The sequence below is a fragment of the Triplophysa dalaica genome, chromosome 13 (assembly GCF_015846415.1).
Source record: "Triplophysa dalaica isolate WHDGS20190420 chromosome 13, ASM1584641v1, whole genome shotgun sequence".
In the NCBI taxonomy this organism is placed as follows: Eukaryota; Metazoa; Chordata; class Actinopteri; order Cypriniformes; family Nemacheilidae; genus Triplophysa; species Triplophysa dalaica.
This window is the reverse complement of record NC_079554.1, coordinates 2,021,735-2,038,917: the sequence shown is the minus strand read 5'-3', so window position 1 is coordinate 2,038,917 and position 17,183 is coordinate 2,021,735. Positions and strand designations below refer to the sequence as shown.

Sequence of the window (17,183 nt, the reverse complement as noted above, 5' to 3'; positions counted from 1 at the left end):
ATGAAGTTAAACAGCCAAAATCTGCCAGGAAATATTGAATATCCTTACAAAAGCTTGTCAATAAAAACAAATCAGAGTTAATAGTTGATCAAAGACAGTCAAAGGCTACCAAAGCCTGAATAAAAAGAGTTGATAGTAAAATCGTTGAACACTGATACTGAATCGGTGTTACTAATTCTTTGGGTGAACATTGGTGTGCTTTGGGTCATTGATGCTATAAAGTAGGCCTGTAGTGATGCGTCGCTGAAAAAATTTGCAGACGCTTCGCAGCAGCTCGCCACATGTGGGAAAGCAAAACATGGGTATGGGAATACTTCAAATTTAGTCCCAAATGTAAAGGTGTCATTATTTGCGCTCTTTGCCAAATGGAGTTGGCATACCACGCCAGCACAACAGCAATGTTGGAGCATCTGAAACAGAGGCACACCATTGTCACTCGTGAGGTTAGTAAGATTTTCTTTATATTTGAGGTAAATTACAGTTTTTATGAATCGAGCAACAGAAAAAAATGTTAGATTAATCGCCCAATTAGTTGTTAGATTGGACAACTAAACGATAAAATAATCGTTAGATTAATCGTTTAATAAATAATCGTTTACCCCCAGCGCTAATATAAAGGTTATGAAATGTCAATTAATCACAGCTTAAGTTTTCAAATATCAAATGAAATAAAAGCCATGTTCTTTTTTTTCACATGTCAGGAAAGCTCTACTAAATGCTTATTCTGTCTTCTTAATAACTTTTCAACCAGAAAATGATTATTTTATCCTAATTGTAGATACTCTGTGTGGAGCAAAGAGCAAATAACAACCGGCATGATGTTGGTAAGAAAATGCTGGCTAAGATTGATCTGCATTATTTACTGAAGTTGAATATATGATGTGTTTCACCGTGTCATTTGCAGCTCCAAGCAAATCTTACATGTTTCTGAATGTGCAAGATTTACAGGCATCACAGTGAAGCATCTATTTTAGGAAATACAGAGTTTGCTGTTTTCTCTCCAGTAAACTAGACAACTTGTGTTTTGTGCTGTTTTCCGTTCTCAGCGATGTTATCTTGCCCTCAAACACATGCAGAAGTTAACCCACTATATGCAAAGCCCCAAGAGAAAGTTTTCTATCAAAGGCTAATGAAAAAGTTTAGGGGGAAATCAAGCTTCAGTCAGGGAATCTATCATTTGTCCATAAGATCACTTTTTTGAAATTATAATGAAAATGAGTTTTGGAGAAAAAAAAGAACTACATTTAAGAAAATGCATGATAAAATATATTATAAACCAAAGACATTATACTGTATTTCATTTGAAGATAAATGGGGAAGATTTCATTAGTTTTTGATCCCTTTGGTCCTCAACAGGAACATTGTAGCCTACTTGACTTTTGCATGTAAACTTTTTCTATCTTTGTCTCTATCATCAGCATCAAAATTCTATATTCTTACAAATTTCTTAATACCAGGGCAATCACTTTTATTAAATAATGTCACGTCATGGCTATAGACTCTTGAGCACTGTCTAAGCTGTCTGACTTTATTAAGTGTTCCTCTTACTTCTTGTTTAGTCTTTCCAATTTACAGCACACGTATTTTAGATCTCCGTGGAGCAATACAGGGTTAAGTGTCTTTTAGGTAGAAAACAATTTTATACATTATATTCTTAGCAAATGTCAACTCCCCCATCTGAGATGCGGTGAGTGACAGCTGTCAATTTTCTATTCAGAGCAGAACACACAGGTTCAATATAGAATCCATTTGAGCGTGATGTTTAGAAACAGCAAAAAATCACAGAATTTAATCCAACAGACAATCAACCGCATCGCCTCATCAACAAGCAACAAAACTCTTTTCCTAAGCGGCATTCCAAACCATCCAGAAACCAAACCAATCCAAAACCACAGGTTTACTATTAAACATTGCAAATCACCACATACAATATCAACTGGCTAATTTAAAGAAGCCCTCAAGCACATCATCCACACCGATTCTTATGAGCCACTCTAAAAGCACTTTAGAAACTATTCAAGCTTCTTTCACAGCAAAAAGAACTTCAGATGAACAAGACAGGAGGATGAAGAACAGCTTCGACGAATAGTGAGCAGAAGAGACTCACCTTTGGGTGTCTATATGTGGCCTCTGTATGGCTGATTTGAGGACAAGGGCATCAGACCGGACGGTCTTCTGAGGTGACGTTTTGGGGCTGGTATCAGACTCACCGCTATCCTCATCTCCCATGGCTTTGACGTAACTACTGCTACGCATCCGGCGACATGGAATCTCTTCTTCCTTCTCGATCCCCGGATAGTCCCCCCACTCATCCTGAGGCACCTGCAGATGAACAAACACACAGCATCGAGGCTATTCTCACACGCAGAACAAGAGATTATAGCACATCTGTGACTTTTCAGAGCCGCGTTCAGTTTGTTTAAAAAGAATAATATAATATATAAATAATAATTATATAAATGCTGAGAAATCTTGTTTCTAATTTTCAATTTAAAGGAATAAATTAACTAAAAATGAAAATTCATCCTCATGTCATTCCAAACCTGTATGACTATTCATATGCAGAACACAAAAAGAATACGTTTTTTAGAATGTTGGTAGCCAAACATCATTGGACCCCATTGACGTATGAACACAAAACCAACAATTTTCTCGAAGTATCTGTGAAGTGTTCCACAGAAGAAAGAGTCATAGGTTTTGAACAAAATGAAGGTGAATAAATGATGACAGATTTTTTAATTACAGATAAACAGATAAAATAAAAATATCCGTACATAAAAAAGCTTATTTCCAGTATAACTGCAGGGACACTGGGTCACGCAACCAAAAGACCTCTTAACCTCAAAAACGATCTTACATCTAAACACTGAATTTATTAACTCCTCCAGATTCGTTTTCAAGGAATAGCAATGGAAACCGTGTGTAGGATGCATTCATAGCAACCACACATGAATCGATATTAACAGCATGTGAAACAATGCAACTACTTTAGATGAGAACTAGAGTTTGTTTAAACCCGAGGCAACCTAGGCGATAAAATAGGAAACAATTATTTTTCTTTTCAGAAAGGATTATAGATGCAACTTATGTCTGCCACTTATGATTTTACTAAATTGTCTAGGAACAGGGCATTGGACACAGTGATAAAAAACACGCCAGTTTCCAAACACTTCTCTGACCTTGTGTCAGAAAAATATAGTGAAATCAAAACTGAAGTGTTTGCATTACCCGAGTCTCTTCAAATACCACATAGTTATGCAAACATACATGTAAATAAAGATGGATGTTAATACTTCACAGAAGGTAGAAGGATTTCAGTGATGGATGTCATTCTACAAACACGCTTTTCAGGGAAAGTGTACAGTAACCCAAGATAAAGTGTTCCTCGAAATCTTAACGCAAGACGTATTTAACTGTCAATTGTAAATGATGATGTGAACAAATTGTGTGAAGCGCATCTTATTAGCAAGTTACAGTACTTCAGACTGGTCTTTAAAATTGTTGGTCCTGTCTTGTTCATTACTACTTATGTTCTTGGTCTTGTCTTAGTCTCACACTACTCAGGATTATACTGTATTACAAAAATGACCATAACTGACTAATAGAGATATCATTAAATTGCTGGTTTATTGTCTCATTTATTTGTTAACATATTTCATATTTCATTCTATTGGAAGTAAAAGTTCAAATCAATAATAATATATTATTATTATTATTATTATTATACTGTATGTGTAGGTGTGTCCAAAAATAATATGAATATGCACAGTACACAGAAATATTATATTTAAACACAAACTTCTATTCTCGATGCGATTAATTGTGACTAATCGTTTAACAGTCCTCGTATTTACAATTGCTTGCACAAAAAAATGATCTGTTAGGGTGAATGAATATGGTAAAATAGCATTGACTAACGATTTCAGCTAAATTTCAGCTGCTTATTGTTTGTATCTGTTTGCTCAAAGATGCCGACTCATAAAATTCAATGACTGTAATGACTTTATTATTATTCTTTCTTATGACTTTTTTAGGTTTGGGGTTATGCATGGTCTTGCTCTGCATGGTTTTGGTCCTGTAATGATCTTGACACACTGGTCTTGACTTTCTCTAAAGTGATTTGATTATTCACATTGTTGTTTCATGTGCATTTCCGGGAGAATTGTCCAATAAGGGAAAAAGAAAAGCTGTTACAAAATAGTTTTATTTGTTCGAAAAAACTTTACGAAACCTGTCAACTTGCTGGGGGAGTGTTTTGAGCACAGAAATACAACGTAATACTCCCAAATCGTTGACCATGTCAAGCATGAGAAGACAGCACGTTTAACATGGTAAAGAAGTCAGAATGCATGAAACACCTTCGCAGGGCTGCTTTAAACGGTTTAACCCCTACCTACTTAACAGAGCATCTATCACATTACAATCCATCACACTCTCTAAAATCTCAAGACTCCGGACCTTTGATAACACCTAGAATTATTAAATCCACCAAAGGGTGCAGGGCTTTCTCATACGTAGCACCTAAACTCTGGAATGTCCTTCCCGATGCAATTTGAGGGTCAGACACACTCTCCAAATTTAAATCAAGATTAAAGACACATCTTTTCAGCCTTGCATTCACCTAATGCAAAGTATGCTTAACAAACCACTGGGAGACTGCATTTATTAGATATTATTCTTGTTTATAATTATTGTTCTATAAACACCATGCACTATGCTCACTGAGTTGGTCTTTGGAACAATGCACATTGTGAAAAGCGATATATAAATAAAATTGAATTGAATTGAATTGAATTGAAAGATACAGATGAATTATCGGTATAGAGGTATAGCGTCAAATCTTCCTACAATTCTAATGCTCTGTAACACATACAGCGTCCAGAGCAGTTCAAAAGCAGCAGATGTTCTGCTAGAGGCTCAACATAGTCTGGAATCTCTGAACTTTCGAGTCTAAGCCACAAACTCTCCACGTCGACCAGCAGAACACATAAATTCAGAAGTGTTCTTTGTGCCTTGACTGGATTTTAAACTATTTTTATTAAACTTTAAATCTAACATTACGGTCATTAAGTCTCCAACTGTTCCACCTAAGATTAAGAAAAATGCCTTTAGGGACACACTGCTTCGGTTTAATATATACAGTATATATATTTTATTATACACACTATATGGACAAAAGTATTAATTAATGTTTAAATTTTCCTGTAATTCCAACCAAAACAAATATAACAGTAATGCTTTATCATACAATACCATATTAAAGAATTTTGTTTCCATCTTAGTTGCAACAGTTTTGGAGGGGCCGTATTCTGTCCCGAAATGACTGACAAGACATTAATGAATTTGGGTGATGAGAGTTTGGCTGAAAGGTGTTCAACTGGGTTCAGGTCTGGCCTTAATGCAGACCAAACAAGTAAATGCATGGCAACGGACATCTTTCAGTGGACATCTTTGATTTCTATGCCTGTTCCAGATGTGTCAGCAGGGGGCTGCGTTACTCTATTTTACAACAAGGAGGCACTACAGACAACACACTAATGCATTCATCAGGCACTGACGGGGTACGGGAGCGTTGGTAAAAATATCCTTTCAGGGGTTTAGAGGATCAAATGAGATAAAAACATGAGATGAATGCAGAATACTTTTAGACGTTTCCACTCGATTGCATGGTATCATTGCAAAGTCAAAAAGAGTTTAGTTCTTTCACCAGGAAAATTTCCTTTTCATTTGCTCTATTTGCTGGAATAGAGGAACGTCTCCAGGGGTCAAGCAGAGAAGAAAGTCAAGACAGGTTCTGCAAATATTCCCAAGTCCAGTTGCAAACATAAGAACATCTCTTTATTGAGTTCTGGTACCAAGTGAATCAGATGATCAAGTCGCTGTTTTGCCAAATATCTTTGAATTATGACCTGTGAGTGATAATCACTAAATGTGAATCCCAGCTTAAGTAATTTTTAACTGTCTTCTATGTAAATTCAACATAAGAATGTCATGTGAAAATATCATATTATAAATTACAACTTATTATCTGTACTTTTGACGGAGTAAGGCCATGTCAAAGATCGTCATAGTGAAATTAATGGTACGATGCCTGTTATCATAATTAGAATAGACATTGGAGACTTTACCATGAGTTTTACAGACCATCAATTGACTCCATTGGGGAAGACTAACTTCTGTGATCAGTTCATTTGTCATCCCAATAACTAGAGAAAGCACCAATCTAACCTTTACAGGCTTACACTTAACCATGCAAATCATGTACATCTACAATATGTATCTGGCTTAATGGCTTTTAAGTTCATCATTTCTTTGATCGGTTACTAAATACAAATGTGTTTCTTAACCAAACAGACTGTAGTTTTATTACGGAGACAATTTCCCGCAAGCCACCTAAGTGCCTATTGGTACAATCCCAATACTCCCGTTTGTGAATGGGGCATTCCAGAGTTTAGAACTAGCGAAGTTAGCTAAACTGTCCCTTCCTCAAGCTTTTTGGTCACTCCCTCATTTAACCCATAAACATATGGCTTCCAACATTGTTCCGTTCGCTATCATATACCAGGGATCCCCCTATTTTCCACCCCCCAGGCAGTACCCCCCACTTTTTTGCGGAATCACTACTGTTAAACCTTTTGCCTGCCATATCTTTAATACATTCTGATAGACTTAACATCATGAGACATAACATGATAAAGCAACAAGCTAGAAGTTTTCTAAGCTATGAGTTTTTGTCTGAACCAGCCATAACAAGAATCAGGACTTTTTTTCAAAAACATGCTTGCTTCCAAAATTACTTGACATTCCTTGAGGTAGCCCCACACACACTAACATTTCATTGGTCCAAAATCCTAGAAATCCCACTAGTTATTTCTTCTTCTCAACTCCGCATGTGGACGTGTTGAAGTAGAGCATGATTTACCTGTAGATAGTGTGAAGACCGGAATGAAGGTTTAAGTTCCTGATGCATCATGGGCTTCTCCAGGTTAAGGGAGGACTTTCGATAGGCCTCTTTGGCCTGACTGACGGTGAGCGTGGACCAGGAACTTCTCTTCATGAACTTTCCCTCAGGTGCCATGGACAAGCTCTCGCAGGCCGAGCACTTGACGTCGTTGTTGCTTTTGGAGGTTTTGAGAGAGTGGTCTCCAAAGTGGCTATGCATGGATTCCGGGAAGCCGAGAGCGACATGCTCGTGGTGTTGGCGGCTCAAGGCGCTGGCTGTGCGGTAGGTGCTGTCACTGTCCAGGTTGTCATCGGAGCTCCACCAGCCCCCCGTACCCGACCGGTGCCTGCGCTCTTTGCTTTTGCTGCGCTTGCTACCGTGCTTGGATGAGTGGTGGCTGCCGTGGTGATGGTGATGACTTCCCCCGCTCCCGCCGTCGCCCTTGGTGCCGTTCATCTTCGACGATCCTTCCAGCGAGTGGGACTTGGTGAAGAGTTTCTGGACAGAGTGTACCAGGTGGCGGATGCGACCGGGACTCTCGCTGCGCTGCTCACCGCCGGCCGTGGCCGACGCGCGTTGGTACTGCAGCGTGTGAAATCCGTCGCGGTGAAGTGGAAGCTGTTTTTCGAATTGGTCCAGGAGGTTGGCGGGGATGCGGTTGCTTTTGCTGCTGCCGTGGCGAGAGGTGGACGTGGGGGGGGCAGATGTGGCTGAGGTGTTGATGGTGGCACAGTCTTCCCGCGCGGCCGGGTCATAATACTGCGTGCTGTAGTGCATTCTGGGAAAGGTGCTGCTAGAGACGTGGTCGGCGGGAGCGGTGGAGGTTATCGCCACGGGTGACATGATCATGCAGTCGGAGTGGATGGAGCTGCGGGGGGAAAGGCGGTGATGGAAGTCCATGGCGCAGGTCTCCGTGGGGCTGAGCAGGTAGGAGTGACGCAGGTCGGAAACGTGCATTCCGTGCAGGTCATGGAGATGCTCGCACTCTGCCAGCCCGCACGGGGGCAGCATGGGAATTTGGTACGGCACACGACCACCTGATAAGCCCTTCATGTTCCTGGGTGGAGCGAGCCTGCTATCCTCATTGAAATCTCGGGATGGCGACCAGGGGGAATACTGCTGGTCTGGAAAAGGAGAAGGACACAAAAGGTTTTAGATTTGTGTTTTATATCCAGGTTTCTACTTAATCTAGGTGAAATGGAATGACCAAAGACATCTTTCACCATATATCAGGTATAGTACTGTATGCCAGCAGCAGTAGTGCCTTACAGAAGATACATTTAAAGCCATGCAAATTGTCTAAATATAACAATTACAGCAATCTGTCAGCATGCTTACTAATGCAACGCCACTTTAAATATCAAGACAAAAAAAGGTCGATTTAAGCAACTAATCAAATGGGGATCTGTTTACTTCCTTCTTTGCTCAAAAGTATATTTAAAGTCTTATACTTCTAGTTGAACTAATGGTGACAGAAATGAAAAATTCAATTTCCAAAGAACTATGTGATCACAGTGGGAAAAGTGGTTAGTGTGTTTCTGATGTAACATTGGGAAAACGTTTTTGCATGAAATATGATGAGTGCATTAAATTGTGTTGTATTTAAGATGGATGTTTTACTCTCTCTAAATCGAGGGAGCATAAATCACATTTGATGTTCTGTTATTAACTTATTATTCAACGATTGCTTATATCCACAATGACTGAAGGAACCCATGATACAAAAACAACCAGAAGTGAATTGCTTAAGGGATCAATGATGATATTTTACAAACTGCATGGATTGGGGCGTGAACCAGCCAACACATCATCCCAGTTTCATTCTCAGTTTAGTTTCACCTCCAATGTTCATTCAACGCTTTGGTTACAGAAGAACTGAGATGTATTCGTTCAATAACTAAAAGCTGATTCGCTCATCATTTGAAGGTGGCATCTTTCACCCTTTCGTTCTCATATTCTGGGAGAACTGCTAATGTGAATAAAAGATAAGTTAAAGCAAAGATACCGATGTGCCAAAAGAGAAATCTGAGAAGGAAACACCTTTACAGCAAAATCTCCTCTTACATAATACCCGGGGATCATAATCCATTGCAGCAGTATATCAAAGAGAATGCGATATAACAGAGGGTTGTCATGGTAACAATGACTGAGAATTCTGACCATGATAACCAGATTTTTGAGTTTGGGTGACTGTAACGCACATCCAGACTGGTGTTTACCGACTGCACATGATTTTTTTAATTATTATTAAATTATTTTATTTAAATTAAATCTACGTATTGTAGACCTGAATTCCACACCAACTTTAGCAATCAATATCCCAAAGATTCCCCAAAATTGGTGGTCATGTTGCTGGAAGGGTAGCACTCAGTGCTAGCAACACTAATATAATGGGTTCAATTCCTGGGACCACACAAATGAATCAAATGAAGTTGAAATGCTTTGTAAGTTGCTTTTGATAGAAGTATGTGCCCAAATGAAGGACTTTACAATCTAAATAGACCTTGATGTAAAACTGTTTTAAGTCTCCAATCGGGCCCACGACAGTCCACCAAAAACTAACCCAACCAGGCTAAAATATGCAACATTACTTCATACTACCTAATCTATTCTTGCATCGCATTGCTTCAGGAAATGATAAGGACAAGTGGTTGCCATGGCAACTAAATGAGCGAAAGAAAGACAACCATGAAGTCCTACATGTAGCATCACACTTTAAAAAACAAAGCCATAATGATGCATTCAGAGACATTTTGCAGAAAAACAACAATAGGCAGTGTTTGACGTGAGTTTTTACTAGGGGCACTCGTATAGTTTGTTACCTCAACTATACAGATCTCTGGGAGCGTAAACAGCTATTTGTTTCTCCATAAGAACATTGTTACATTTGATGTTATTTTTGAAATCACCATGATAGGAATCTGTTCATGCATGATTTAGCAATGTTTGCGCTCGTCATTGTACTGGTATTTGGGGCTTTATTTAACGCCCAAAAAAGCATGTCTTAAAACCTGCGATAATTTGCACTTCTCTTGATAGATTATGAGATATTGCACCTGTGCTTTGTAATGTGCACATTTTCTGTAAATCTCCCGTAGAAATTCTGATTTCTTTTTTATCGCACCTGCACGCTATTTTGCCCTGTTTAGTATGGTCCTTACAATTCAGTTTTACATGAAATGTACTTGGTTTGTCTCACTCGAAATTTCAAAAAACAAAACTATGTTCACATTTGCATTTACTTTTGGCAGACGCTTTTATCCATAGAGACTGACATTGCATTATCCTATACATTTATTCTAAGTATATGCAATCACCTGGGATCGAGGCCACGACCTTGGCATTGTTAGCACCATGCTCTAACCACTGAGCTACAGGAAAGCAATAAGCTGTTTAGGCTGTTGTCCTATGCCAACAAACTCACAATCAACTGTTAAGCAATGGTAAACTTTATATATTTATTCTTCAATCTTGTTAGTTTTCTTTTCATTGTTTACATTATCAAATAAGTTGAGATGTAGCAAAACATCTTCTAAAAGTCTAGTATACCATTGGCAATATACACACTAAATCTTTCTTAAATGTTACTGTAGCTCAGTTGACAGAAAGATGTTTGAGCTGCAAATGAGTACATGTTAAATTACAAGCATATGCTGTCTACATGAAGTTCAAAAGGCGCTGCCTAACTGCATGACATGTCATGCAAGCACCTCAACGACAAAAGACATGTCATGTTATCTTAAAGCAAAGCTACTCTTCTACCTTCTCTATGCCCATTGCATAACACAGCATTGTAAGATCTTACCACCTCCACGCAAAACTTCCACTGAAACAAAACATCACAGGAGATGAGATTAATGGGCATCTCTTACCGGCACGCGAGTCACATTAAATAAATCACTGTGGTTTGGGGATTTGTCTTTCTTTATGGGGTAACTGAGTTTCCTAAATCATATGACCCGCTAATGACAAACAGATAATCAAGTACACAAAGAACAGAAAATGGGCTTTTATACTGAATACAGCTAGAGTACTCTCACATGCTTTTCAGACACAGAATTAAGTTTTGGTGCCAGCAAAATGTTAGTAAAAGCAAAAGCAGACAAACACCAGAGAAGAGTGTAATGCCGGGTGCCTGGGCTTGAGCTCACCTTTGATTTAATCTCCCACTCACGCCCACTGTTGATCTGATACACACAGAACGGTGGAGCTCTGATGGCTGTAACCATCAGCAACCAAAACACACCACTCAATACAAAGTTCTTCACTTCAGAGCAAGAGAAGAGAAAAGGGCAGAAGCTCAGAACAAAAATCACCCAAATCTACTCCAAGCTGGTCAACTAAGATTTGACCCTGAGGCAAGTTTTTTATACTAAAACCTTTGAAATTTGTACGACTATAGGAAGACAGAGAATGAGCATTGTATACTGTAAACACTGAACTGAAAATCTGAACAAATAGGATTTATTAATTAGAAAGTTAGCTTTAAAAAGTTGGAAACTTAAAGTATCTTGGGGAGTATATCTTTGGTTAATGAGGAATTTCAGTCTTAATAAGTTATTTTATGTACAATAAATGCCAAAATGGTGAAAGTTGGAGGGCCCCAAGATGGTTCCATTGGGAAACAGTTTTTATTCTAAATTTTTCATTTTGGTTTAATACAATTTTTAACACACAAGGCTTTATTTGGGAGGCCTGACAACAAAATGGTTTGAGAAGCACTGCTTTAAGAGCTATTTTGTCTTAAAAGATAGAGGAGTGGATGTTCAGTGGGCTGACAGGAAAGCAGCTGTCTCTAATGCACAGTTTGGAGAAACTGCTGAGACAAATTTAAGCAAAAATATCCCGGAAAGTATGAACAGGTATGTCTGTAAGATGTCTGCTAAAGATCTGAAGATCTGGAAAACATCTGCTGTGTTAAAAACATAGAATAAACGACTTAAAGAAGCTGAAATAAATACCCTAATCCAGCTATTAACTTTTAGAAAGTATACTTCGTTGACTTTAGGTACTTGAAGTTGTTCCACATTAGCACACAAAAGTACACTAAATACACTTTAAAGAAGTAAAAGAAGTAAAGAAGACATTTTTGGATATTTGATAAACATTTACAGTAAAACTGTTCATATGATTAGTTATAAAACAGTTTACCCTAAATCTGGCAATAACAGCGTGTTGGCATTGTCAAACTCACATAAAAAGCGACTGTTTTTAAGGTTGCATTAACCTTACGTAAAAATGAAGAATGACTCATAATGTCTGGCAGCGATCAACATTAACAGAGCTCTTTCTAGTCCATTCCTCAAAAATAATGCTGTTTCGAGCGATGATTTGACAGAAAACACCAATAAAAACCTGATTAAAAAATAATTGTAATTTATGTAGAATGAGGAAAAGGAATAATGGAATGCCAAGAGCAATAGATTTAAGGATGATCTTAAAGCCAACGGAGATGGCACAGAAACAGCATCTGTTTAAAACACGGACATGACCGTGTTTGGCATGCAGAGCTGAGGGGAGTCAAAGCGGGCATCATTTAGCCCGTCTCTTATGCGGCATTGAGTCTTTACACAGAATTTTGAGCAGCCCAAGAGCAGTCCATGATATTAGGAGATAAAACATGATAAAGAAACCATGTTCAACAGCCCACATCAACTCTCGGCTGAACATGTCATTACGGTTTTCTACCGTGGAAACAGAGCTCTCAACCTAAATGTAAAATAATGGCTGAAATATTTATTAAAAAGTCTACAAAATGTTAATCCAAATCTAATTTTCTTTATGGGATGTTAGTATGTTGCATAAGGTTGTAGTTAGATAACATCATCAAGAACATCAGGGTCTAAACGTTGCCGCAACTATGAGGTTACCAGTTGGCAGAGATGTTTTCCACATAAAATAAGTAAACAAAAATAATGAGGACAGGTTGTGTAAATGCAACATTAAGACAGATGATGACTGTGAAGCATGCTTATGTCTTTTCTTGCAGTCCTCTGTCAGTCCATCAGACTATTAATACTGAGAGTATTTAAAGGATATTGTTTCTATGGGAACTATAAAATCAATTTCTTCTCTCTTGTAAACTGACATCCCGCTTGTCTTTAAGACATACTGCAGGGAGCATGAGAGCTGTATTACAAGAGCATCACATCAAAATTTTGTCTCACAATGGCACATGACAATCAAATTGAAATATATAGTCAACAGCACGACAGTGTTGCCAGGTCTGTAAGGTTTTCCACACACAATATCGTGTTAACGCAATAGCACAATTCTCTCAACAGTATCGTGGTCACATGACTGTATGAAACGATAGGTCTTGCAGGCCTAACATAAAGAAAGTTAGGAAAAATAATAGATGTTACCGTTGGCAAGATCTGGTGCAATTATTTTATTTTATATCAGGGATTTTTCATTTGACATATCTCATACTGTAACTCATATCCCTGACTAACAGTTATGATAAGAGGATTAAGAAAAGAGGATGCTTATGGCACGTTTCCAAGTCATCATTTTTCATTTTAAATATTGCAATAAATATTATACCGTGGGCTTTATACCGAGGTATTATCGTAGAGTGAGATTTTGATATTGTTATCCCCACTATACAGTGATTTTTTTAAAGGAGAAATACCGTGACTATAAAATTAAGTTCATATTTTCAGTTTTGTTATTTGGGATGGTGCCATTGAGCTAGTTTGGTTTATCAAATCTGGCAACCCTGCCATCAAATCGGTGACACAATACAAGAGAACGTGTCATTTTTTAAAATAAAAAGCACACTAACTACCAACGCAGTCTTGGATTTAGAGCAACAGGTATGAGTGGCAGGTGGCTATGAGGAAAAAGTCAATTCAAATGGCCCTCAATTGATCAGCACACTGTCTCTGCGTCCCTCAGGGCACTTGTCATCTGTAGTGACAGCAGATGATATAAATATGACATTTCCTTATCAAGCAACACATTGAGTTGCTGGAAAATGAGACTCCACCGCTGGGATCTGAGAGAAGCACCATGCAGTTCATTAGAATGTTCCGTCATGCACCGTTCCATCTGTGATGCCGAGACTGTCTGAAACACCCGAGCGCTTCCCACCAGAGACTGTCGTTCTAACAAGAACAAGACTTAAAATAAGAGTGCTGGCCTGTCCTAGCACGGAGAAATGGACACCGATGGATTTAAAGATCTTTTCCTCTGACTGACTGTCCCAAATAGTGCTCTGCAGTTTTGACGGAATTTCAGGCCATGGTCGGAGGACATGTAACAAAAAGACATGTTTTGGTTTAAGCGATTCAATACAAATTCAATACAAATTCAAATACAATTGTATTTCTGTAGCACGTGTCATAAGTTTGCATTGTTGCAAAGCAGCAATCAGAAAATACACTTAAGCAACAATAGATAGACAATGGACATGAGAATTAAAAGTATAGAAATATAGAAATAAATAAAACATAGCAAACTATTTTAATTAGATATACTGGTTGTCTGTACGATTATTATAATTGGTTAATTTCTTAGTGCTAATAAAGAAATAGTTCAGCAAAATATGAAAATTCTTCAAGATCTGTTTGACTTCTGTTCTTCAGGTAAATGCAAACAAATGATCACATTTTGTGTGAACGAAAACATATAATAAAAGTAGTTTCAGCTCCACAAATAGGCCTACTCATGAACTCATGTCTTTATAACAGTTAAAACTTTGTTTCACAATAAAAAAAACAGAATCTTTCAACCCCTGCTTCGGTCAAATGTGCAAATTTTCTAAATAAATTTAACCCAGCGGTTGGTTTTGATCCCGTTTTGACTCGACAATGGGTTAAACACAACCCAGCATTTATTTGGGGTGTATACTTTTAAAGTGAATAGAACATAGACCTTGCTTTATTACATTACGCTATTTGTTTCTGAGTATATGTAATCCCTGGGATCAGACTCATGACCTTGGCATTGTTAGCGCCATGCTTTAACCACTGAGTTACAGGACAGCTGATTTTGCTTTCTTGATATTTTAATAATACAGTCTTATCTTTGACCTCATTCTTGTAAATGCATATGAAGCAGCACATATATAAAGTATTTCTGGTTCCAACTTACTTGACTACAAGCAGAAAAAATGCTCAAACACAACAAGGCCTATAAACACGTTTTCTCACGAGAACCAATGAGATTATCAACATATTCTCACTGATCAGTTTGTTCACATTGGTACGGGGGGTTGTGGGTGTATGTAGACTTGCAAAAGTGGCGTAAAAGAGTAAAAGTAAAAAGTGATTTAATTCCGTTATTGTTTATTTCAAACTTTAAGACTTTTGTTTTGTAAGGGAAGATTCAAGCTAGCTTATTTGTTTGTTTGATATTTATAGACTTATTTGTATGCTATGTCTGTGCGGCATCCGTAACACAAAGGCAGTAACACAAAGTAATTTTAGTAGGTTTATGTTTCTAATCCGGTATCTCAATATTCCATGAATTTATAATAGAACCCAGATCCCCATAAACTCCAGCACACACATCTGCAATTGTGTGTCATATTAACATGTATGCTACGACCTTGCAACAGACACACACACACAAGACAATACAAGACATACTTAATTTGTGCCAAGATGTCCGAATTCAGAATATCAGCGAATTAGAGGAACAGCTGATGATGATAAAGTGGGCATGTAACCGTGGTTACAGAGTTTCTCCTCCAGAGTGACTGGTTGGTTATTTCTGATCTGAACAGTCTCATTCGATCCTTATGGATGTGATTGAAAACAGCGTGTTCAGTTCTGTCGTGAACTTGAGTGATTCAACAGCACTGGACAATCAGGATTAATCAAATGAAGTGATTCTTCTGGAAGTCGCGATATCAAACGCCATCAAAATCGTTCACAGCGTTGCGACTATAGAGGGATAGTTCACCCAAAATGAAAATTCTGTCATCATTTACTAATCCTCACTTGTATGGCTTTCTTTCAACTGCAAAACACAGAAGAAGATATTTTGAAAAATGTTGGTAAGCAAAATCCGTTGGTCCTCATTGACTATCACAAAATATAGGCTAATATAGAGTCTCAACCTGAATTCGTAACTATTTTACAAGGTAGCTTTTTCATATGAAAATTTACAATTACTAGAAAATAGTAATACTTGAAGTCACATCCCTAACCCCGCCCCTAAACCTAACCTCACTTGTGCGAAAGCAAATCGTCATAAAATCTACGAAATGAGATCATATGAATTCATACGAATTGGCCAAAATTAGCCACATTGTAAAATAGTCAATTTTTTGCCGTTCGAGAGTTTGCAATCCAGTAAAAAGAGAGAATTTAGCAAGGACCATCACAAACTGGAGCCTATTACAGCTCTAATCAAATACTATTTAGTTGTCGACCATTCCCTACTGAGGTTCAAAAACACAAGAGTGTGAGCGACGTACCACAGACACGCACAGCACGAATCCAGCCGTGACTCTAGAGGGTGGACGCCGGCTTGTTGTTGTGCAAGCACATATTGATTGAAGCGAGTCAGTGATTTATCTCGATTAGTGAGACGCCCCAGCAGCAGCGCAGCATCAACAATAAGACACGACTCGCTTTTAATTGATCAGGCTCATCATACATGTCTTGAATATAACACAACAACAGCTTTGACTCACTAATCGAGCAGAATCGCAGCATGTGCATCAACACCAACACCGGCCTGCAAAACAGATTTCTCAAGGGTCTGAGCTTTGGAATGATGCCAGGGGGCTATCAGTTTGATCCAATTACACAAGCTTTTAATCATAGAGCCACAGGAGCCAAATGTTTACTGAGGTACAATTCAGCAAGCTTAAAAAGCATCAGAGAAACAGCATTCTGCTTCCATCAATAACTATGAAATAAAACCATAGTTTGTTAAAAACATTTATAACAAATAAACCAGCTAGGTAACTAGCTAGTGCAAAGACTCGAGAGCGAGTTTGACAGCTACCATGTGTTCTGGTGTGTTAATAATCTGTCATCTTTGCCCTGGGCTTGAGTTTGTTTGAATGACGAAATGTATGTTGTAAGTGTTTCGGATGCTTTCGTTCATTTTCCTCCATATCAAGTGCTCGTTTACAAAGATTTACTGCATACCGCATCAACTGTCACAACCAAAAGTACTGGGATAGCACCATTGTACACAGTGATGATATTAGAAAAACAAAAGTCCAACGTTCTTCGTCAAACCGCACGGTTCCATACACAACACCACTTTTGGCCAAGAA

The 17,183-nt window shown here is 38.2% G+C and overlaps 1 protein-coding gene across 2 annotated transcripts in view; it reads right to left on the bottom strand.

Annotated features, from left to right (window-relative positions):
* The window catches only part of LOC130434077 (disks large-associated protein 2-like), a 66,447-nt gene that overhangs the window by 36,793 nt on the left and 12,471 nt on the right, over positions 1-17,183 (bottom strand). For both annotated transcript variants that reach the window (XM_056763970.1, XM_056763969.1), the window contains exons 2-3: positions 6,923-8,067; positions 2,108-2,322 (exon numbers count right to left, since the gene is read on the bottom strand). In XM_056763970.1, coding sequence (XP_056619948.1) covers positions 2,108-2,322; positions 6,923-7,996 — 1,289 coding nt within the window. In that variant the 5' untranslated portion in view covers positions 7,997-8,067. The remainder of the gene's footprint in view (positions 1-2,107; positions 2,323-6,922; positions 8,068-17,183) is intronic.